Genomic DNA, 24,885 nt, shown 5'->3' with positions numbered 1-24,885 from the left:
TTTTACTGGCATGAGTCTCTCTAGAGCTATTTTGCAAGGATAGAAAAACAGCTATTTTCAGTCAGTTGTCTTCACCAGTAATAATAAGGACCATCAACAGAGTACCTTTTCCATGCTGGGCACTGTGCTCAGCCCCTCCTGTGAGACATCTGAGAAATGGGATATTTCCTGCCATATCAGTAAACAAGGATATCATCAGATCAGATCAGTCTCTCAGTCGTGTCCAACTCTTTGCGACCCCATGAATCGCAGCACGCCAGGCCTCCCTGTCCATCACCAACTCCCGGAGTTCACTCAGACTCATGTCCGTCGAGTCAGTGATGCCATCCAGCCATCCTCTGTCGTCCCCTTCTCCTCTTGCCCCCAATCCCTCCCAGCATCAGAGTCTTTTCCAGTGAGTCAACTCTTCGCATGAGGTGGCCAAAGTACTGGAGTTTCAGCTTTAGCATCATTCCTTCCAAAGAAATCCCAGGGCCGACCTCATAGTCATCACCAATTGCAGCCCTTCAGTGTGAGCTGAGCCCTGGGGGAACTCGGGAAGAAGAATACTTGCCATCTAGCAGCCATCAAAATGCAGCCACTCTCTGCAGTGAGCCCCAAGGAAGTTCAGGAGGTGAAAAACAGACAATACTGGCCCCAGATAGCTGAGGTGCATATCAAAGGAATGGTTTCAGTCCAGACTCTTGCATCTTCCCATACACAGAAAGGGTTAAATTCCTTATCTTGGTATATCTGTTTTCTTTCATTAACAATAATTTTTGACCTTCAGACCACCTGCTATTTATTGCGAAACTCTACATAAACCTGGCTTTCCCCCTCACCTGCTCAGAGTAGCTCTCTCAAGGTCACTTCATACACTGTCTCCCAAGCTTGAAGTCCTAAAAATTCTCACCGAATAAAACATAATCCTCAACTTTTAGGTTGTGAATATTTTTCAAGTTGATACATCTCATTGAATCCCCACGACAACCTCCTGATAAGATGGTATTATGTTGAGCCACATTTTTTAAAAAAAGAGAAAACTAAAGCCGAGAGAGCAATTTTTCCAAGATCACACACACAGCCACCGAATCTGAACCTTTGTCATTTGGTTTTTAACCAGACTGCTCTTATCCATCCTTATTTCTATTTGCTTCCAATCTATTGAGTCTGTTCAGATTCAGAAACATGAAAATGCCTTGATGAGAAGAAAATGTTTGTTTTGTTCTGCCCTCATGTTGTAAAAAATATCTGCAAGGATAATTCTCTGACTTTTCTTTATACCAATTCCTAAAGAGATCCTTGATGAAAGTGAAAAGGGAGAGTGAAGAAGCTGGCTTAAAATTCCACATTAAAAACTAAGATCATGTCATCTGGCCCCATCACTTCATGGCAAATAGTTGGGGAAACAATGGGAACAGGGACACACATTTTCTTGGGCTTCAAAATCACTATGGATGCTGACTGCAGCCATGAAATTAAAAGACACTTGCTCCTGGGAAGAAAAGGTATAACAAACCCAGACAGTGTATTAAAAAGCAGAGACATCACTTTGTCAACAAAGGTCCATATAGTCAAAGCTGTGGTTTTTCCAGTAGTCATGTACAGATGTGAGAGTTGGACCATAAAGAAGGCTGAGCACCAAAGAATTGATGCGTTCAAATTGTGGTGCTGGAGAAGACTCTTGAGAGTTCCTTGGACAGCAAGGAGATTAAACCAGTCAATTCTAAAGGAAACAAATCCTGAATATTCATTGGAAGGACTGATGCTGAAGCTGAAGCCCAATACTTTGGCCACCTGATGTGAAGAGCTGACTCATTGGAAAAGACTCTGATGCTAGGAAAGACCAAGGGCAGGAGGGGAAGCGGGCAACAGAGGATGAGATGGTTGGGTGGCATCATTGACTCAATGGACATGTGTTTGAACAAACTCTGGGAGATAGTGAAGGTCATGGAAGCCTGGCATGCTGCAGTCCATGGGGTCACAAAGAGTCAGACATGACTTAGTGACTGAACGATATATTTTTAAAAAGAGTGATGAGTTTCAAATATATGCACACTGATCAAAGTCATCGTTGCCCTTTTTTAGGCAATCTCACTTGAAAAGAGTCCTGCATATGAGTGTTGCTGTTCTTATTGCATAGATAATATCATCTCTTTAGACAGAGTAACACCGACCAGGAAGTCCAGAAAGCTATACAATATTAGATGTTTATTTCAAAAGTTGCATATATAAATAGTACTAACTCTAGTAATGCACCTCTTTCCTAGCTTCTCTGCTCCATTTTTTTTGCTTTTTGTTATTCATCTACTTACTAATGATGTACTTAGTAAGCATGTACTTACTACACCAGGATGCATCAAAGTTTCGATTGAGATCTGTTCCAAAACATGTGCCATTATTATGGGATGAACGAGACTTCCTCCAAAGCCGATCCTGTAACAGGGAAACAAACAGGGATGTTGTCATTCTAAGGTCTCATAAATCACAGTGTTAGTGATGATGGTGGTCCTTGAACATGAAAAATAGTTCCTAGGACTGTCTGGAAGAACCTGCCTCAACATTATGAAGCTAGTGCATTTAATTTTTAGTCCCCCAGATGGGTTAGTAACCCCCAATAACAGGAACATCTGTACAACCCTAAGTGCACATGTGTGTAAACCATCACTTTGGAGGGGTAATTTGGCCTCTCCCTCATGGGCAGATTAATAGTGCCTGGTGGATGTGATCTGCTTAATCAGGAAAAGCTTCAGAGTCATTTTTTTTAGGTTCAAGTGATAAAGAATGAAAGAGAAATGGCTTGGCAGATGGAAAAAGGCTCTTGCAGGTGCATCAGAGATGGTTTGTGCACATTTCTGGAAGCAGACAACTGATGAGTAGAGATAGGGATAAAGACATGTTTCACCAGACAAGCTGGAAGGGAAGGGCTTGATTCATACTGGGCCAGAGAGGCCGTTACAGAGAAAGGGGTCCCTTGAAGGTCTGGGGGAGCTGGAAGAAGTGGGAGGAATGAATACTCCTTAGAAACAGGGCTCTGACGTCTGGAGCGGTATGCTTTAGAAACATTTTAAAAGAGGAAGTTGTCTATTAAATAAAAATCTTGGATTTCCCTGGTGGTGTAGAGGATATAAATCCGCTTGTCGATGCAGGTTTCAATCCCTGGTCAGGAAGACCCCCACATGCTACAGAACAACTAAGCCTGTGCTCCACAGCTACTGAGCCTGTGCACCCTTGAGTCTGTGCTTGGCAGCAGAAGAAGCCCCCGCAATGAGAAGTCCACACACAGCAACGAAGAGTACCCCAAGCTTACTGCAACTAGAGAAAGCCTGCACAAAGCAACAAAGACCCAATGCAGCCAAAAAAAAAAAAAAAAGATAATTTTATGAGATGTTCCCCTGTCCACAACTCCATATGCATGACCACCATGGAAAAATAAAGGTTGGGTTAGAATTTATAGATTATTTGTGCCACTCATGTTTCAAGAACTGATTTAAGGATACACAGTAGTGTAGGAATTTTATACCAACATAATCCTTATCAGGTGACAGGCAATCCACAAATGTTAAAGAGATGGGGTTGAAGAAAATTAAGTCTGGCTGAAACACTGGGAATAAGTCAAAAACAAACAAACAAAAATGTTCAAAAAAGGCCTTCAGCCTCCTTGATCCTAAACTTAACTTAGATTGTTGACTTAAAAATGTGGATTTTAATTCCAAATGAGGTTTCCTCCTTTAAATGACCACAAAACATTTTTATAGTTGCAGTGACTGAAGTCAGAAAATGAACCTGAATCAATATCTAGTTCGTGAACCCATCCCAGGACCAAACTCAATGTACTCACAGTCGTCCAAGTGTAGATGTAACCATCTATGTTAAGAACCGGAAGCACGTAGAAGTCCAGGTTTTTAAGGAGCCTTCTTATCCTTGAGTTGTCTTCATAGTTCTGTAGAATCTGGACATTTGATAGAAAAATGTTTGGAATGATCCTGGGAAGAGGTCTTTTCTCTCAATTTTCTGACAATTTCAGCTTAATCATAGGAGGTGAGTGTACACTGGCCTTTGCCCATCAATCCTGCCTCAACTGTCCTGTTCAATGTGTGGTCTTTCTGAAACCTCTGCACATATCAGAATCACCTGGAGGCTGGCTTGTTAACATACTGCCCACCTGGCTATACAGCCCCCATCTCCACCCCTAGCCCCAATTCACTAGGTATGAGGTAGTGAGGTGGAAACCCAGAATTTGCATTTTGAACAAGTTCCCAGTTATGTTGATGCTGTGGGTCTAGGAACTACACTTTGAGAACTACTCCTTGTGGATGTCATCCTGTTTGGGCTTCTGAAAAGGCTTGACACAAAAGTATCTTATATTAATTTTAAAGTCTTATTCCCTAAGGAGGGGTATAGGTAATATGTGAGAATTCACGGTGCCAGGTATTGATAGTTTCTGTGTTAATCTCTTAATCCACACAACAGGCACTGAAGTAGTCATTTCATACACCTTTTGCAGGTGAAAAACTAGGGGTCCTGGTGTTAGAAACTGTGCACCAGACTATTAGAAAGAGATGGCTCTGGGATTCAAATTCATCTCTGACTCCCAAGATATATTTTCTTCTCCATTTAGATTTGCTTACCTTCCAATAAAAATGATTTTGGGTGCACTAAAAAGACACCAGAACATCTAACTCAGTTTTCAGTGAACCTACTTATGAATTCCATTCACTTTGAGGTGAAGGAGCAGCTCAGTGGAGAGCTGCCTTGCCAACATGTGAAAAGAAACGTGCTCTCCAAATAGCCGAGACGTGACAGGTGTTTTGTAGGGTAGTTAACCACCTGGTGTCTCAGACAGTAAAGAATCCGCCTGCTATGTGTGAGACCTGGGTTCAGTCCCTAGGTCAGGAAGATCCCCTAGAGGAGGGCATGGCAACCCACTCCAGTATTCTTGCCTGGAGAATCCCCATGGGAAGAGGAGCCTGGAGGGCTACAGTCCATGGCGTTGCAAAGAGTCAGACATGACTGAGCGACTAAGCACAACTAGCCATTGTGAGAAAGTTAAAAACACTTACTTCTTTCACAAACCACTGGCAGAAAGCAGGGGCAATCCATTCCCTGGCATGAATTCCACAGTCCATCCAGATAATCTTCTTGGGGTTACTGGATGGTTGGCTGATCTGGAGGGGACATTTGTGTTCCATTATCAAATAATTGCTTATGATTGCAAGCCACTGTGAAAAGTTATTAGATCTTTTTTTATTCCCCTAAGGGCACCTGTCTCCCTCCATTCCGTGGTTTCAAGGATGAGGCAAGGCTGCTGGTAAAGACACCCACCAATATGACCCTCCTATAGTTATGAGATGGCTGGATGGCATCACTGACTCAATGGACATGGGTTTGGGTGAACCCCGGGAGTTGGTGATGGACAGGGAGGCCTGGCGTGCTGCAATTCATGGGGCCGCAAAGCATCGGACACGACAGAGCGACTGAACTGAACTGATGGTTACGCTTGCTCTCTTATTTTTCTTAGGACAACTTACTGACTCCCCTGCGTCCCCCACACAAAGCCTGGTCTTCCCTATACCTTAAATTATTCCCTAACTTTAAATAAAGGCCAAAACTTCCAAGCCACAAACTGTGACGCTAAATCTCTATAAACTGTATAAAACCTTCCCACATAGAGTTCACTCAGAGTAAAAAAGTACACAAGTAGTAACATTCAAGAATCAAAAGAACTTAAATTGAATCCCAGTCTACATTTAAGGGCTTCCCCAATGGCTCAGCAGTAAAGAACCCCCCAGCCAATGCAGGAGACATAAGAAATGCCGGATCAATCTCTGGGTTGGGAAGATACCCTTTAGAAGGAAATGGCAACCCGCTCCAGTGTTTCTGCCTAGAAAATCACATGGACAGAGGAGCGGCGGGCTATAGTTCACAGAGTCGCAAAGAGTCAGGCACAACTAAAGTGACTTAACATGCACACATGTACTACATTTAAACTTCTTGAAAACTGAGAAAGGATCCAAATACACAGTGTCCTGCAATGCTTATTAAATTCATTAATTTCCTCTTTCTTTAGAGACTCCTCCAGTCCCAGCTGACCCAGTCTTCTTTCTCCTCTTCCCACTTGTCATTCGTGTCCAGCCTCACTCAAAGCAATAAAGATCCCCTCCTCTTTTGGGGCAATTATGGATTAACCTAGCAATTACAGATCCTCTTTGGTGGAGAAGCTGTGAACATGCCCATGTTTGTAACAGTCACATCTGGTTCTGTTTTGTAAATGTCCTGGACTCTTGTTCATTGAAAGCTCCTGGGAGTTGGACTGATGAAGGTTCTCCCTCTGTATCTACGAGAAAGTTACAAATTTTGAAATATGCGGCTTGAACTCATTATATTCAAGGAATTTTTCCTTTTAGCCTCACCCATTTTCAAAGCTCCTAATGTACCTTTCACCTTAATTCTGTCTTATAATTCCCTCTTTTATGAATATATATATATATATATATGACCGTAAGTTTACCTTTATTGTCTCCTTATTACATGTCAATTCTCTTTTTTAAAAGATGTCCTGTGCAAAGGATGTTTAGATATCTTCTTGGCTGACTCAGCTCAGCTTGACAGCCTATGGAAAGTCACGTAGGTAGGTGGCCCACGTTTAACATAGCAGTCAACTCCTGGGTAAATTCTGTTTTGAAGTCAATAGACTTCTTTGTAACTGTGAGTAACTATAATTTGAGGATGTGCTTTGCAAAATAACATGTCTATAGTAAGTAGTAAGAGGACAGCAAACAAATAATGCTAGTTTTTAATGCCATACTGCTTTGGTGATGGTTCTTGAAGAGCAGTCCTGGGCTAGTAATATCAGCACCAGCTGGGAACTTGTTAGAAATGCACTGTGGTCTTGAAACGTGCGTGTGTGCTTAGTTGCACAGTCATGTCCAACTCTTTGTGACCTCATGGACTGTAGCCTACCAGGCTCCTCTGTCCATGGGGATTCTCCAGGCTAGAATACTGGAATGGGTTGCTATGCCTTCTCCAGGGAATCTTCCCAACTCAGGGATTGAACACAGGTCTCCCACATTGCAAGTGGATTCTTTACCATCTGAGCCACCAGGGAAGCCCTCTGAAACTTGAGTGTCCATCAAAATGACCTGGGGGAGGGTTTGTTAAAGCACAGATTGCTGAGCCCAACTGCAGAGTTTCTGATTCAGTAGATTGGCAGTTAGGCCCAAGCATGTGCATTTCTAACAAGTTCCCGGGTAATGTTGATGCTGCTGGTCCAGGGCCACCCTTTGAAAACCCACTGATTAGGTGTAGCAGTTGTCAACCCTGCCTGTACCTTAGGATCATCTAGGGAGCTTTCAAGGGGTGCCTGGGACCCATCCTGGAGCAATTAGCTCAGAATCTCTGTGAATGGGACCCAGGCATCAGTATTAAGCAATCAGGATTGAAAAATCACTGGTCTGAACCTGAGAGTCTATGGAAAAGTGGTTAATCAGCCTCAAACGTTTTTCATTATGTCATATGCAAAAGAGGCAGAGAACTTTGGGAATGGCTTATTCCTCTGGCTATGCTATGATCTGACTTTGTGACTTTGCACAAGTCACTTTACTTCTCTGGGTCTTTGTTCCCTCAGAAAATGAAAAGTGAAAGTGAAGTCGCTCAGTCGTGTCCGACTCTTCGAAACCCCATGGACTGCACCAGGCTCCTCCGTCCATGGGATTTTCCAGGCAAGAGTACTGGAGTGGAGTGCCATTGCCTTCTCCGTTAACAGCGGCTAGGCATATTATATTTACTTGGAGCTGGTATACTTGGTGACAGCCTTAGTGCCCTCGGACACGGCGTGCTTGGCCAGCTTCCCAGGTAGCAGCAAGCGCACGGCGGTCTGGATCTCCCTGAATGTGATAGTCAAGCACTTATTGTAATGCGCCAGGCACGATGCCTTGCCAGCGATGCGCTCGAAAAAGTCGTTGACGGAGTTCATGACTCCCGGGGCTTTGGACGAGATGCCGGTGCCCGGATGGACTTGCTTCAGCACCTTCTACACGTACACGGAGTAGCTCTCCTTGCGGCTGTTCTTGCGCTTCTTACCGTCCTTCTTTTGGGCCTTGGTCACAGCTTTTTTAGAGCCCTTTTTAGGGGCAGGAGCCGACTTAGCCGGTTCAGGCATGTCTATAATGACAACACTCAACAACACAGAAATATCTTGGAAAAAAAAAAATGAGGGAACCAAAAATAAAGGTTGTCCATAATGTTCAAATATTTTTACGGAAAATAATGTGTTAAAGAAAGCTGAGCGCTGAAGAATTGATGCTTTTGAACTGTGGTATTGGAGAAGACTCTTGAGAGTTCCTTGGACTACAAGGAGATCCAACCAGTCCATTCTAAAGGAGATCAGTCCTGAATATTCATTGGAAGGACTGATGTTGAAGCTGAAACTCCAAAAGTTTGGCCACCTAATGCAAAGAACTGACTCATTTGAAAAGACCCTGATGCTGGGAAAGATTGAAGGTGGGAGGAGAAGGGGATGACAGAGGATGAGATGGTTGGATGGCATCACTGACTCAATGGACATGAGTATGAGTAAACTCTGGGAGTTGGTGATGGACAGGGAGGCCTGGCATGCTGCAGTCCATGGGGTCGCAAAGAGTCAGATACGACTGAGCAACTGAACTGAATGTGTTTAAAAAACATTTTTGTAAAAACTCAAAAGCATGAAAAGTGAACTGGGGATGTCACCCTTATGCAAACCATCCTTCCTGCCCCCACCGCCCCAACTGTGGGAGCGCTGGAGACATCCAGGCCTTCACAGAACACAGTCTGGAAACCTCTCCGCCAGAGCGTCTTAAGTCCTTTTCAACCACCATCCGCGATTCTAAGTTCCTCGGTTTTAGCAGGGACAAGTGAGGCCCAGCAGGAAGAAAACTAAGGAGTAAGTTCTTACTTCTGGGCCTTAGGTAGTACAGTGGTAGAGAATCCTAGTGCCAATGAAGGAGTCTGAAGAACTGCAGATTTATTGCTAGGTCAGGAGCATCCCCTAGAGAAGGAAATGGCAACCCACTCCAGTATTCTTGCCTGAAATCCCATGGACGGAGGAGCCCAATGGGCTACAATCCATGGGGCTGCAAAGAATTGGACACAACTGAGCGACTGAGCAGGCAGGCCTGTGGTGTCACCCAACCATTCCAAGTTCTCTTTACTTCCAAAGTTCTCTTTACTTCCGAAGTTCTCTTTACTTCCGAATATGATTCCACCCAGATGATTAATATGTAAGCATTTACAAGTTGTTAATTTTAAAAGCCCAGTTTAGGGTGGAAAAGTCAGCATCTCTCTGTCCTGTCTCTTTAACCTTGTCCGTACTTCTGAGCAGCCCCTGAATAGTAAGCCAATATCCTTGAATAAGGCTGTAACTCTCAGCCTTCTCGCTCACCTTCAAATAATACATGGGCCGGCTCTCATAGGTCATTCCTAGGAAATGCTGTGTCACCACTTCCGTGTACTTCTCCCTTATCTCACTCATCCACTGGTAGATCTGAAACAGCCAGGGAGGGCTGAGGTTATCAATTAGAAGATCCTTTGCTTGCCTCTAATTAAGATAATTGTTTCTTTCATCAAGATACTGAACTCTTAGCTCTTGGCTGTTCATTAGCACACAAATGAAAGACTAAACCAATGAATTATAATTGTCCCTTCTCCCATATTCTTTAAAGATCTACTCTACCACCCAGGCTAGGACACCCTGTTGAACTTCACAAATAAATGATTGAGAATAATCAAGTTCAACAATGCAGAATAACACTTTCGAAACATTGTCCAATCACACAATTTTCAGATAGCCACCAGACTTCTGGACTTTGCTGTGGCACTCAATCATGCCAGAAATTTCAGGATAAGCTTATTTTGTGGGATCTTCTTTGAATCCCCAAAATATCCTTTGTTAATGTCCATGGATCCAAAATTGGAGAAGAGTCTGGGTATACCCCTTCGCAGAACAGTGAAATTTCTAAATCAAGACCAAGTTAATAACTTTAAGGAGAGAATGAAATAAAGTCCTTTAAGGGTCCTTTAAGGGAGAATGAAATAAGCAATTAACCAAGATAAGACATATTAGGACAGTCCTCAGCATATGATACCCTCCACATTCAATTTCTGTCTAGCAGAATTATCTGAATGATAAGAATTATGGTAAATGATAATAATTAATTTGGCATAACAAATTCTATTTGAATTTCTGTGTCTTAATTGACTTTGTCTCAATTTTCTCTCAATTCTGAGACAAATTTCTGTGTCTCAATTGACTTTCATCTTTAGCATGGAATATCTATGGATAAAATGCATTATTATAACAGTAATAATACTTAACTGAGGGAAGAGATTAACAACTCATCACATGGGTACTATATGCTTTTCTGTGATGAGACTGGATCAGATGCAGTGCCCTGAGTCCTGGGAGAGATATAAATAGCACATCACAGTTGCAGCTATCATTTTATTTATTGCTTCATCAGTAAAGTGTAGCCTATTTCATTTATTCTCACAACCAAACTGCAGGAGAAGTACTGCTATTCCTTTTTCACATATAAGGAAACTGAGGAACATAGAGATTAAATGTCTTGGACAAGGTCACAGAGCAAGTAGCCGAGCCAAGTATATCTCATCTCTGATACCAGCACGTACACTTCTCATGGATCTTACTGGATCTTGTTTAAAAAAGAAAATCTAAGAGACTTTAGTATTTTGGGGTGAATGTTACAGAAGAAAGTGTAAATTCTTTCTTGTACTCTTTGAAAAAAAAAATCTGGAAAATATTAATATATTCCCCAAGACTGAGGAAATAAGTGGCAAAGCCTTGCTGGAGGGCAATTTGGGCATTTATATAAAAAATGTAAATGATTGTTTAACCCAGTAATTCTATTTTTAGAAATGTTTACTTCAAAAGAAGTGTTACATAATACCACATACACACACCACATATATGCATATATACTTTTTACTGTATCCAGTTTCAAAAACCATTAAACATATCTTCATAGCAATACAAATATTTCTTTCGAGAGCTGTTGCCTGTGTTTCTTGTATCCTACCAGAAATACCACCCTTTCAGCTAAACAGGATTCAATCAGAAGGCTTCTCCACCTGTGTTTTACATCCATATACACACTGATCCTGCCCTACTTAAAGCAGTTAAAAGACTTGATAAACGAGAGTAACATTTAATTTTGATCCATGTTTACACTAGAAAAACTGATTGGGGCATTCTTTTTCTTTTTTTTTTTGTTTTCTTTTGGTTGTTGATTTGCCTTTTTATTTCTATTGCTAGATTTGTGTCTGTAATGGTGATGGTCACAGGATGATGTTTGTGAATCCCTTGGCCTCAGTGCACAGACAAATCTCAGCTTCTCATTCTGGGGCCCTCTGGTCTGTAGATATTAACAGGGATATGAACTATCCCTTGCCCACCGTAAAGCAGTTGTAACCGCCACCAACCCCACCCCCCATGTGTCCGTGCTTACCTCCCCCATGGGGTGATATCTGTTATAAGAATATGTCTCCAGGATGCTCCACGGACTCACTACTTTATCCACAACTTCTTGTCTCTGTTGTGTGAGGGATCTGCAAAGACAAAAAGCAGCCATGAAACCAGGATACCATGAGGGTTGGAAGGTTGATGATAAAAGTAGTGGAAACCAACATGCACAGCACCTTGAGGACAGAAGTCAGTCCTCAAGTCTCATCTCTGGAGCTTACAAACTGTGAGACCATGGGTACCACTGAGCCCCTCTGAGCTGCAGTTTCTTCATCTGCGGGTTGGGGACTTTACAGGGAGGCTGGGATAATTCAGAGAGATAATAAATCTCTCACTTTTCTGGAAAACTCTAAGATGAGGTATTCTTTTTTTTTTTTTGCCACACCCTGAGGCATATGGCGAAGGCAGTGGCACCCCACTCCAGTACTTTTGCCTAGAAAATCCCGTGGACGGAGGAGCCTGGTAGGCTGCAGTCCATGGAGTCGCTAGAGTCGGACACGACTAAGCAACTTCACTTTCACTTTCATGCATTGGAGAAGGAAATGGCAACCCACTCCAGTGTTCTTGCCTGGAGAATTCCAGGGACGGGGAAGCATGGTGGGCTGCCGTCTATGGGGTCGCACAGAGTCTGACAAGACTGAAGTGACTTAGCAGCAGCAGAGGCATATGGAACCTTTGTTCCCAGACCAGGGATCAAACCCACGTTTCCTGAACTGGAAAAGGTGAAGTCTTAGCCACTGGACCACTGGTTAAGTCCTAGGATAAGGTATTCTCTTTTTAAAAAATAATTTTATTTATTTATTTTTGGCTGCACTGGGTCTTTGTGTTGCTACAAGTGGGCTTTCTCTAGTTGTTGTGAGCAGGGGCTACATTCTAGCTGCAGTGCTGGTGTTTCTCATTGCAGCGGCTTCTCTTGTTGCAGCTCCCAGGTTCTAAAGCATAGGCTCAATAGTTCTGGCACACGGGCTTAGTTGCTCCACAGCACACAGAATCTTCCCAGACCAGGGGTCAAACTGCATCTCTTTTCTGCAGGTAGATTCTTTATCACTGAGCCACCAGGAAAGCCCCAAAGTATTCTTATTACTCCCATTTCAGAGATGAAGAAATTGAGTCACAGGGAAAGTATTATTAGGACTTAAACTCTGACAGCCTGAGTGAAAAGCCTGAAGTATTAACCACACTACTGTATACAGTTGTAAGAATCTTAATGCAGTGGTTTATAATTTTTAAAAACAAGCTTTGTTTTTTAGAGGAGTTTTAGGTTCACAGCAAAACTGGATGAAAAATACTGAGAGTTCTTATATACTTACTGTTCCCTGCCCCTCTCCGACACACACAACCTCCCCCATTACCAACATCCCACACCAGAGCAGTCGGTTTGTTATAATAAACCTACATAGACACATCATTATTTCCCAAAGTCCACAGGTTACATGAGGGCTCACTCTTGCTGCTGTACATTCTATGGATCTGGACAAATGTATAATGATGTGTACCCACCATTATATTAATAGTATCATACAGAAGAGCTTCACTGCCCTAGAAATCGTCTCTGATCTGCCTATGCATCTTTCCCTCCCACCTAACCCCTGGCAACCACTGATCTTTTCAGTTTTAGTTTTGCCTTTTATAGAATGTCATGTAGTTGGAATCATACGGCATGTGGCCTTTTCAGATTGGTTTCCTTCACTTAGTAATATTTTAACTTTCTTCTATGTCTTTTTAGGGCTTGATAGTTCATTTCTTTTTGTGCATGCTAAGTCGCTTCAGTCTTGTCCAACTCTGAGCAACCCTATGGACTGTAGCCTCCAGGCTCCTCTGTCCATGGGGATTCTCTAGGCGAGAATACTGGAGTGGGTTGCTGTGCCCTCCTCCAAGGGATCATCCCAATGCAGGATCGGACCCAGGTCTCTTATGTCTCCTGCCTTGGCAGGCAGGTTTTTAGCGCTGTCTGATGTTCTACTGTCTGTATTACCACAGTTTATTTATCCATTCACCCACTGAAGGATATCTTGGTGGCTTCCAAGTTTTAGAAGTTATGAGTAAAGCTGCCATATACAGCTGTGTGCAGTGTTTTGTGGACGTAAGTTTTCAATTCATTTGGATCATACCATGGAGCATGTTTGCTAGATCATATGGCAAGAGTATATTTAATTTTGTAAGAAACTACCAAGTGGTCTTCTGGAGTGACTGAAGGGACCGTGCCATTTCGCATTCTCTCCAGCGATGTGTCCTCTGTTTATCTGCCACCTGTGTATCCTCTTTGGTGAGGTGTGTCCATTCAGGTCCTTTGTCCATTTTTAAAATCAGGTTGTCTCTTTGTTGTTGTTAACAAAGAGTTCTTTGTATGTTTGAGATAACTGTGCTTTATCAGATATGTCTTTTGCAAATATTTTCTCTCATTTTGTACCTAGTCTTCTCCTTCTCTTGACATTATCTTTTGAAGAAGTTTTTAATTTTAATAAAGTATAGGTTATCAATTATATACTTCATGGTTCATGTCTTTGGTGATGTATTTAAAAAATCATCACTATTCCCAAATTTATCTAGGCTTTCTCCTACATCATCTTCTAGGAGTTTTATGGTTTTACATTTTACATTTTTTAGGTCCGTAATCCTTTTTGAGTTAATTTTTGTAAAGACTGTAGGTCTGTGTCTAGATTCACTTTTTGTGTGTGTGGATGTCCAATTGTTCCAGCACCATTTATTGGATTTTTTCAAATTTTTTTTCCTGCATCTACTGACATGATCATGTGATTTTTAAATTTTTAGCCTATTGATGTAATGGATTACATTATTTGGTTATCAAATGTTAAACTAGGCTTGCATATCTGGGATAAATTCAGTCAGTGGGCCTGGTGTAGAATTCATTTTATACATTTTTGGATTTAATTTGCTAGTGTTTTGTGGTGCATTTTTACATCTATGTTCATGAGAGATATTAATCTATAGTGTTTTTTGCTTCATGATGTCTTTGACTGGTTTTGATATTTCAGTTCAGTCGCTCAGTCATGTCCGACTCTTTGCGACCCCATGAACCACAGCACGCCAGGCCTCCCTGTCCATCACCAACTCCCAGAGTTCACTCAGACTCACGTCCATCGAGTCAGTGATGCAATCCAGCCATCTCATCCTCTGTTGTCCTCTTCTCCTCCTTCCCCCAATCCCTCCCAGCATTAGAGTCTTTTCCAATGAGTCAACTTTTCACATGAGGTGGCTGAAGTACTGGAGTTTCAGCTTTAGCATCATTCCTTCCAAAGAAATCCCAGGGCTGATCTTCAGAATGGCCTGGTTGTATCTCCTTGCAGTCCAAGGGACTCTCAAGAGTCTTCTCCAACACCACAGTTCAAAAGCATCAATTCTTTGGCGCTCAGCTTTCTTCACAGTCCAACTCTCACATCCATACATGACTACTGGAAAAATCATAGCCTTTACTAGACGGTCCTTTGTTGGCAAAGTAATGTCTCTGCTTTTCAATATGCTTTCTAGGTTGGTCATAACTTTCCTTCCAAGGAGTAAGCGTCTTTTAATTTCATGGCTCAAATCACCATCTGCAGTGATTTTGGAGCCCAAAAATATAAAGTCTGACACTGTTTCCACTGTTTCCCCATCTATTTCCCATGAAGTGATGGGACCAGATGCCATGATCTTTGTTTTCTGAATGTTGAGCTTTAAGCCAACTTTTCACTCTCCACTTTCACTTTCATCAAGAGGCTCTTTAGTTCCTCTTTGCTTTCTGCCATAAGGGTGGTGTCATCTGCATATCTGAGGTTATTGATATTTCTCCTGGCAACCTTGATTCCAGCTTGTGCTTCTTCCAGCCCAGAGTTTCTCATGATGTACTCTGCATAGAAGTTAAATAAGCAGGGTGACAATATACAGCCTTGACATACTCCTTTTCCTATTTGGAACCAGTCTGTTGTTCCATGTCCAGTTCTAACTGTTGCTTCCTGACCTGCATACAAGTTTCTCAAGAGGCAGGTCAGGTGGTCTGGTATTTCCATCTCTTTAAGAATTTTCCACCGTTTACTGTGATCCACACAGTCAAAGGCTTTGGCATAGTCAATAAAGCAAAAATAGAGGTTTTGATATTTGGTTGGCCTCAAAGAAATTAAAAAATATTCCCTCTGCTTCTATTTTTTGGATGAAATTGTAGAGATACAACCTTTTCCTTAAATATTTCATAGAATTCACCAGTGAACCCATCTGGGCTTGGTGCTTTCTGTTTTGTAAGGTTATTAATTCAATTTCTATAATATATATTCTTTGTTGCTTAGTTGCTAAGTCATCTCTGACTCTTTTGTCACCTCATGGACTGTTTAGCCCACCAGGTTCCTCTGTCCTTGGGATTTCCCAGGCAAGAATAATGGAGTGGATTGGGTTGCCATTTCCTTCTCCAGTGGATCTTCCCAACTCAGGTATAGAACCCAGGTCTCCTGCATTGGCAGGTGGATTCTTTACCACTGAGCCACCTGGGAAGCCCATAATAGATATAGGCCTATGAAATAGATAGCCATGTATGGCTTATATTTTAACAAACAGTTTGATAAAAGTATTCAATGCCTCTCCTTTGTGCCAGATATTGTGCCAGAACAATAATGCACACTATATGATTTATTCTCATTTCAACTCTGTGAAATGTCATCATGCATGTTTTACAAATAAGGAAACTAGGCCAAGAGAAACCAAGTAACTTGCAGACAGTCACAGAGTTAGTAAGTCATAGAGCTAATTTTCTGTCTCCAATCCACACAAATGTTTGAGGAATGTTTTGGTTCCCTAACTAAAAGTTTTTACCTAAGTTAAATATAGGGTTATATTTTCATTATAAGAGCATAGTAATTGATCATTCATTTACCCAATAACTATATTTGGAGTGATTTCTTTCTATGTTAATAGCACTCAGTTCAGTTCAATTCAGTCACTCAGTCGTGTCTGACTCTTTGTGACCCCATGAATTGCAGCACGCCAGGCCTCCCTGTCCATCACCAACTCCCGGAGTCCACTCAAACTCACGTCCATTGAGTCAATGATGCCATCCAGCCATCTCATCCTCTGTCATCCCCTTCTCCTCTTGCCCCCAATCCCTCCCAGCATCAGAGTCTTTTCCAATGAGTCAACTCTTCGCATGAGGTGGCCAAAGTACTGGAGTTTCAGCTTTAGCATCATTCCTTCCAAAGAAATCCCAGGGCTGATCTCCTTCAGAATGGACTGGTTGGATCTCCTTGCAGTCCAAGGGATTCTCAAGAGTCTTCTCCAACACCACAGTTCAAAAGCATCAATTCTTTGGCACTCTGCTTTCTTTATAGCCCAACTCTCACATCCATACATGATTACTGGAAAAACAATAGCTTTGACTAGATGGAACTTGGTTGGCAAAGTAATGTCTCTGCTTTTCAATATGCTATCTAGGTTGGTCATAAGTTTCCTTCCAAGGAGTAAGCGTCTTAATTTCATGGCTGCAGTCACCATCTGCAGTGATTTTGGAACTTAGTTAATGCTTAATGTATGTTAAAACAAAGTAGCAATTCAAAACAATGCTAAGTAAAAACCCTATTTTGCTACAATAATATTGAAAATAATAATCATATGGAGAATAATTTAGCCATCTAACTGATATTATCTTCAAACAATATCAAACTACAAAATATTTTGATAAATTAATTAAAACTCAAGTTCCATTCACATCAATATAACTCCAATGTAGAACTGACTACATTTAATATTTTAATCTGCTCAATTAACACCATGTACCATAATAATCACCCACTGTAGTAGAAATCAATTTCTCTACACAATTCCATGATTTTAATTGTTACCATATCAATAATAATAATCTGAACTTAGCAGAACCTCTTTATCTTCAAAGCTGTAAACGTTTTATTGTTAAATGAGCAGTACTTCATTTAGCCTGTCCAAGAAAAGCTCACAAGATATGATTGTCTAGATAATTAGTTAAAACAATGAAATTAATTTTGAAAGGAGATTACAAGAAACAACTGCTATTAAAATTGTAATTTTTGTGGAGCAATACACTTTTCCACTCAAGGATGAATTTCTAATGCTTATCATTTATTCGATTTTTTAAGAAAATAAGAGTGCTTCAGAATGAACAATTTCAGTTTAAAAATACTCTAAGTGTAATATGTTGAGGCTGATTATTTACAAAACATATTAACATTTTATAAAGAAAACACATACATCCCTTGGTGTTTAAAATTTTTTTAAATTCAACTTACCCATACATTTTCAGAAGCTCATTTCATCTGCTATTATCAAATAATCATCTCATATATATATGTTATAGTAACATTTGTTAACCCTTATTGGGCACTATATTCTAGGCACCAGTCTAAACATTTACATTATTATCTTACCTAATTCATTCAACAATCCAATAGGCAGGCACCCTTGGGACTCTATGCAAAAGTGATAACATAGTAATAGTAATAGAATGTAGATTTCTTCCTTACAGAGCTTAAAATCTACTTAAGGAAGTGAGATATAAATACATGAAAAGCAAAATAACTTAGCTATTAAAAAATATAAAGTGAGGTATGATAAGCTAGAGCCTAATTACCAATTAAATAGTGCACTAAGTATATTGAGGACAGGAGAAGGAGAATTCCAAACTGAAAAGTAGCTGGTTATAATAACAACCAATATTTTACAAGCAGTTATGTATGTCAGCACTGTTCTAACTCTATATATAGTTCTAACAACAATCCTTAAGGTAAATATTAGTGTCCCAGGTTGTTGGATTTTTTTTTTTCTCCTCTGAAGATTTTGTTACAGAGGCTAAATTAGACATTTGTGTGCATGCTAAATCGCTTATCATGTCTGACTCTTTGCTTCCCCATGGGCTGTAGCCTGCCAGGCTCCTCTGTCCATGGGATTCTCAGGCAAGAATACTGGAGTGGGTTGCTATGCCCTCCTCCCGGGATCTTCCTGACTTTGGGATCCAACCCACAAATCTCACATCTACCTGCATTGGGCAGGGGGGTTCTTTACCACTAGTGCCACCTGGGAAGTCCAATTATACATTCATTATACTCTAGAAAATATGCATAAAAATGTTTATTAGCCTTTTTTAAAAATTATCGATCTCTGATTTGGACTACAAGAAAGCTAAAAAAGTATTAGCACTATAAATGCATTGGGACCTAGTTTCAGTGCTTTTGCAGAAGGGGAGAGGAGAGGAAATGAAGCTAATGAGAAGAGTCCATTCAGCCCTTCCTTCTCACTCCTCACACTGACTGTACAACTGGGAAAGGAGATCACTGCAGATGCTTTCCTGTGCGGTTGGGACCAGGGATGGTGGTTGTTCAAGGCAACACAGTTATTTCCATCACATAGTTCAGCAAAGGTCTGTTTCGATCACAGTCATCTACTTGGTAACATAGGAAAGTGAATACACTGAAAAGCAGTCCTGGCAGCTGGTGAATTTCTGTTTCAACTGAGCTGGTATTCCCAAGCAATTTTGCAATATGGAAGGGAATAAATGAAAGGTCACTGGACACTATCAAGCACCGACCTTCAACTTTGCCCCAGTTAAATGTCTGGAAAATGTCCAAGCCCAGCATTGAATGACTGGGTCCATACAATATGCAAAAAAAGTGAACCATATGAGATTTGAATGAAAACCCCTAATATTAGAAGTGCTGATCATTTTACATGACATTAAACACAATACTTATATCTAAAAACCCCAAATGTTACTTAGTTCAAGCAACATATAAACCATATACTTAGAAAAGGCAGCTTCCTGTTTCCAGGCAATTTCTTGGGTGATGCATAATACATGTAGATAAGGAAGGAAAAAGCTGTCTAATCCCCTGAATTATCACCAGTCTCATCTCACGATCAAATGAAAAGATTATTGTACGTTGTGTATTCTTTTTGAATAGGAATTCATAAAATGTTTAACAGAGAAAATGATCTCTTGGGGTACATTATTAATAAATACTGCAGATCAAAGATTGTCTGATGAAATTTTTTTTGGAATGTTGAAAGAGGCAAAAAATCCTAATGTATATTGAGGCAAATTTTGTATTTAAATACTTAGGAAACAGTTACATGAATATTTCATGACAGTAATGTATTTTCAATTTTTTTTCTCTCTTACAAAATTAACATTTGCTTATAAGTGGAAAGTTAGGAAGTACAGAGAGAAGAAAAATAGAAGAGAGAAGGAAGGAATAATCCCATCTTCTTCATTCTTCAGTTAACCACTGCTGATATTTTGACATATTTCCCTTCAGGCTTTTATCAGTGCATATTTTTTAATAAACACAGTGCAAATTATATCTATATATAATTTTGTTTTGCTTCTTTTTATTATATATTCTACCAAAGACATTTCCTCAAACTAATAGAAACTCATTATAAATATTTTTATTGACTGCATAGTATTTTACAGTAATTACTGGAGCATCTCAGGTGGTGTTAGTGGTAAAGAACTCACCTGCCAATGCAGGACATGTAAGAGATGGGGGTTCAATTCCCGGGTTGGGAAGACCCCTTGGAGGAGAGCATGGAAACCCACTCCAGTATGCTTGCCTGGAAAATTCCATGGGCAGAGGAGCCTGGTGGGCTACATTCCAAAGGGTTACAAAGAGTTGGACATGACTGAGCATATGGATATCAAGCATATCCTTGATCCATAGGCTTGATCCAAATGATTCTACATATTGGGAGTATGTAATATATATAATAGACCACCTCCCTAAATGATCAAGGGAAAGATTACAAAGCTGCCTAAATGATCAAGGGAAAGATCACAAAGCTTGTCATCCTTGTTAACTGTAGATTTTCTGGACTACTATTACATCAGATATTCAAGATGGTTTTAAAAAAGGCAGAGGAACCAGAGATCAAATTGCCAACATCCACTGGATCATCGAAAAAGCAAGAGAGTTCCAGAAAAACATCTATTTCTGCTTTATTGACTATGCCAAAGCCTTTGACTGTGTGGATCATGATAAACTGTGGAAAACTCTGAAACTGATGGGAATACCAGACCACTTGACCTGCCTCTTGAGAAATCTGTATACAGGTCAGGAAGCAACAGTTAGAACTGAACATGGAACAACAGACTGGTTCCAGATAGGAAAAGGAGTATGTCAAGGCTGTATATTGTCACCCTGCTTATTTAACTTCTATGCAGAGTACATCATGAGAAATGCTGGGCTGGAGGATGCACAAGCTGGAATCAAGATTGCCGGGAGAAATATCAATAACCTCAAATATGCAGATGACACCACCCTTATGGCAGAAAGTGAAGAATTAAAGAGCCTCTTGATGAAAGTGAAAGAGGAGAGTGAAAAAGTTGGCTTAAAGCTCAACATTCAGAAAAAGAAGATCATGGCATCCAGTCCCAACACTTCATGGCAATTAGATGGAGAAACAGTGGAAACAGTGACTGACTTTATTTTTCTGGGCTCCAAAATCACTGCAGATGGTGACTGCAGCCATGAAATTAAAAGACGCTTACTCCTTGGAAGGAAAGTTATGACCAACCTAGATAGCATATTGAAAAGCAGAGACATTACTTTGCCAACAAAGGTCTGTCTAGTCAAGGCTATGGTTTTTCCAGTGGTCATGTATGGATGTGAGAGTTGGACTATAAAGAAAGCTGAGAGGTGAAGAATTGATGCTGTTGAACTGTGGTGTTGGAGAAGACTCCTGAGAGTCCCTTGGACTGCAAGGAGATCCAACCAGCCCATCCTAAAGGAGATCAGTCCTTAGTGTTCACTGGAAAGACTGATGTTGAAGCTGAAACTCCCAATACTTTGGGCACCTGATGTGAAGAGCTGATTCAGTGGAAAAAACCCTGATGCTGGGAAAGATTAAGGGCAGGAAGAGAAGGGGACGACAGAGGATGAGATGGTTGGATGGCATCACCGACTCAATGGTCATGGGTTTGGGTGGACACCGGGAGTTGGTGATAGACAGGGAGGCCTGGCATGCTACAGTTCATGGGGTCGCAAGGAATTGGACACGAATGAGCGACTGGACTGAACTGAACTGACTACATCACACAAAGTGTGTAAGGAGAATCAAAAATGGCAGCTAACCTATGTTTTGAGTTGGTAAGAGCCATACGAAAGTGGGCATTATTTCATGTCAGTAAATAATAATGAAAATGAAAATGAAAACCATCAACAAGGACCAGGACTAGGAGATTTGAAATGTTTTGCTCAAGAGCTGGGATGAGGAGCTGTGCACTGGAAGCCATCTTGTCTGATTCCCCATATCTGAGCCAAATCACTTCCATAATTTAACTTGGGCTTGTCAATCATTTTTAAAATAAAAATTTTATGTATCTCCTTTGTAGATATTTGCAAAATGAAGAATAATTGAGGGAAAAGGAAAGGAATTACCAGCCAAAGATAACAGTGTCCATTTTGGTACATACCTGGTTTCTTCTATTTTTTTAAAGTATTTTTTATTACATTTTGTATTCTGCATCTTTCTTTTAGCATAAAACATGTCTTTTCCCATGCTATTAATTTTTTCATAGTTATTATTCTAGTGGATAAATAATATCCTACTGTCATATGTCATGTATCAATATTTACATACCTTAATGTGGGGCACACAGGTTGTTTCCAAATGTTATAATATTTAATATCATGTTTATCTTATAAATAAAGCTATATCTCAGTGCATATGATTCTTTCCATAGTTTGTTTTCTCAATATAAATTTACAGAAGAAGGAATACTGATTCAAAGAATATGTAAGTTTGAAGGTTTGTGATATTTTAAGCAAGTTTTTTATTCCAATCAAAGTCCTGTAACATATGTAAGTCTTTGTCTCTGATTTATGAATGAAGAATCTCAGAAGAGAAGATAAATGCAGTATCTATATGAAACCCACATAAAGTAATGAAAACATGAGACGGTGATGCAAACAGCTTTAGGTATCACTAGATCCTGGACTTCCTTTATATACCTGAAATCAGACTGTCTATGAAGCTGAGGGACAGGCTGAGGTCATACAGTTAATCTGGGGCAAAAATTGGACTGGATTTCTCTGTTCAGTGAGAGCGTGTTTGCTGTAGGATTAGATTAAACATGGAACTAAAGAAGAAACACTGTTTATAACCACACATGCATGATGAGATATATTAAATGTGCAGAATAATAAGCTATGTATAATATTAATACAGGAAAATATACTTTATTTTGAAACTATACATACACGCAATGTTTATATATATTATATATTCAAAAAAGTTCTTCATTATGAGTGGAGAAAGAACACAAAATGGGCAAATGACATGAATGAGCAATTTATAAACATAAAATGAATAATAAATAAGACAAAATACTTAACCTTATAAGAAATCAACAAAATGAAAAATAAGTAACTGTGGGCATTTTTCACTTGTCAAGTTGGAAAATGCTTAAAAAGTGCTTTCATACACTGTAGCTGGAAGTGTAAACTGATGCAGCTTTTCTAGAGGGCGGATGTAGCAAGATTCTTGAGCTTTTTGCAGCTTCTAACCCAGTGATTCCACTTCTTATAACTTATATTAGGGAAATAATAAAAAATTTGCAAAATAACAACAAAAATTATCATATGGCTGGATGTGCATCACAGTATTATGTACCAAATGACAGTAGGAATCACTCTGCCTTGTAGGGTAGCAATGATGAACTGTTATTAGTGATTGCATTATGCTTTCAAGAAGTTATGAATGCCATAAGAAGTTTTGTATAAGACAACTTAACTGAAAAATGTTTGCAGTAGTACTATATGCTTAATTAGCGATCTCACTATCTATTCAAAAACATCAACAGTAATTATGTCTGAGTGAAATTGTTTGGTAGTTTTAAACACTTGAAACATTTTCTGAATAATTAGAATAATGTGATTTATAAATGGAGAAATTATGTAAATGAGGGATATAGAATTTTCATTACAGTTTTCTTTTTTCAATTACAAAATATGACATATCTATTGGTATTTATCATATACTGTGCTAGGAAATCTTTGTTGAAGATCTATATATTTATTTAAAGATTATTAGAGTAATGCTCTGGAGAAGGGAATGGCTCACTACAGTATTCTTGCCTGGAGAATCCCATGGACAGAGGAGCCTGGTGGGCTACAATGCATGGGGTTGCAAAGGGTTGGACACGACTGAAGTAACTTAGCAGCAGCAGCTGCAGAGTAATGCTCAGTTCGATTCCTGGGTTGGGAAGAGCCCCTGGAAAAGTATTCTTGCCTGGAGAAGTCCATGGACAGAGGAGCTTGGCAAGCTACAGTCCATGGTGTTGCAAAGAGCCAGACATGACTGAGCAACTAACACACACACACACACACACACACACACACACACACACACACAGAGTAATGCTCAATGATAAAATTTCAGTCATTATTATTTTCATTTCATGGTGGTGTGTGTAATGGGTAGGAAGAGTGGAGAATCCAACTGCACTGATATTAAAAAGAAGCTTTCCATTTAGACAATCCAAATCATACCAGTCACCCCTCCTTCCACTTCATACTCACCTATCATATCCCAACCAACCAGGAACCAGCATACCCAACAGATAAAAGGTTCCAAGCAGAGGTTTCATTCTTCTGTAAAGAGAGCTAGAAAATCCTGTGCTTCTCGTGCAGATCAGTCTATACTGTGTCTCTGAGAATGCATAAGGGCATAGGCTCCCACAATCAAGATAAGATAAGTCAGTTACTAGATGTCTCAGCAGAAGTTAATATGTGAGCAGTTGCTTCATTTACTCCATCATGTCTTCAAACAGCTTTTTTTAAATAGTGGAAAATTACTTGACTTTTTTCTCCTTTAAAACCAACTTTATCAAAGCTCTTGGCTCCCCCAGATCCAGAAAGAAGTTTCTTCCCTGTGTAAAGTCCTCAGTTCTAGGAATCCCCATCACCCATATTCAAGAGCAGACTACTCCTGCTCTTTCTTCCACACAGGTCATTGAGTAAAATAGGGGGTGTGTCTTCTGCTCTGGTCATGGTGGGCATGATTATTATTCAGGATCTTCACTTCACTCTGCAATCTAAGGCTTTATCTGGGGTCAAATGTCTTCTCTTGTTCTGATGGACCACATCATCAGCTCCTTAAACCCGGGCCTCTCCATATATGAGCAATGAAAATGTTTTAAATCCTTTCCCAAGTGGATTTCCCCATACATTCTTCTTACATAAAGGACTCTTGTCAGACACTGCCTCCCACCCCCTTGTTTTACACAAACCCAGGATTCGGCTCGAATCTCAAACAGTGACCAATAAAACAAAGGTTCAAGTTAAGATTACCGATAAAAATCTAACTGAGCTAGGCAAATTTTAGTGCAGAGACATAAAACGTTTAAACAGAGTTCTTAGCATTTGGGTTGTGTGTGTTCGTTG

General features: G+C 40.2%; 1 protein-coding gene across 1 annotated transcript in view; it reads right to left on the bottom strand.

Annotated features, from left to right (window-relative positions):
* CPO (carboxypeptidase O) overlaps nucleotides 1-24,142 on the bottom strand; it is a 32,029-nt gene extending 7,887 nt beyond the window's left edge. The window contains 6 exon segments of the mRNA NM_001075372.2: nucleotides 2,325-2,415; nucleotides 3,821-3,931; nucleotides 5,043-5,147; nucleotides 9,401-9,502; nucleotides 11,484-11,583; nucleotides 24,022-24,142. Of these exon segments, the coding sequence (NP_001068840.1) occupies nucleotides 2,325-2,415; nucleotides 3,821-3,931; nucleotides 5,043-5,147; nucleotides 9,401-9,502; nucleotides 11,484-11,583; nucleotides 24,022-24,089 (577 nt within the window). The 5' untranslated portion in view covers nucleotides 24,090-24,142.
* Nucleotides 24,143-24,885: the final 743 nt, after the last annotated feature.

Source organism: Bos taurus, chromosome 2 (assembly GCF_002263795.3).
Source record: "Bos taurus isolate L1 Dominette 01449 registration number 42190680 breed Hereford chromosome 2, ARS-UCD2.0, whole genome shotgun sequence".
Lineage (NCBI taxonomy): Eukaryota > Metazoa > Chordata > Mammalia > Artiodactyla > Bovidae > Bos > Bos taurus.
The sequence above is the reverse complement of the archived record's forward strand: the minus strand, read 5'-3'. Positions and strand labels throughout refer to the sequence as shown.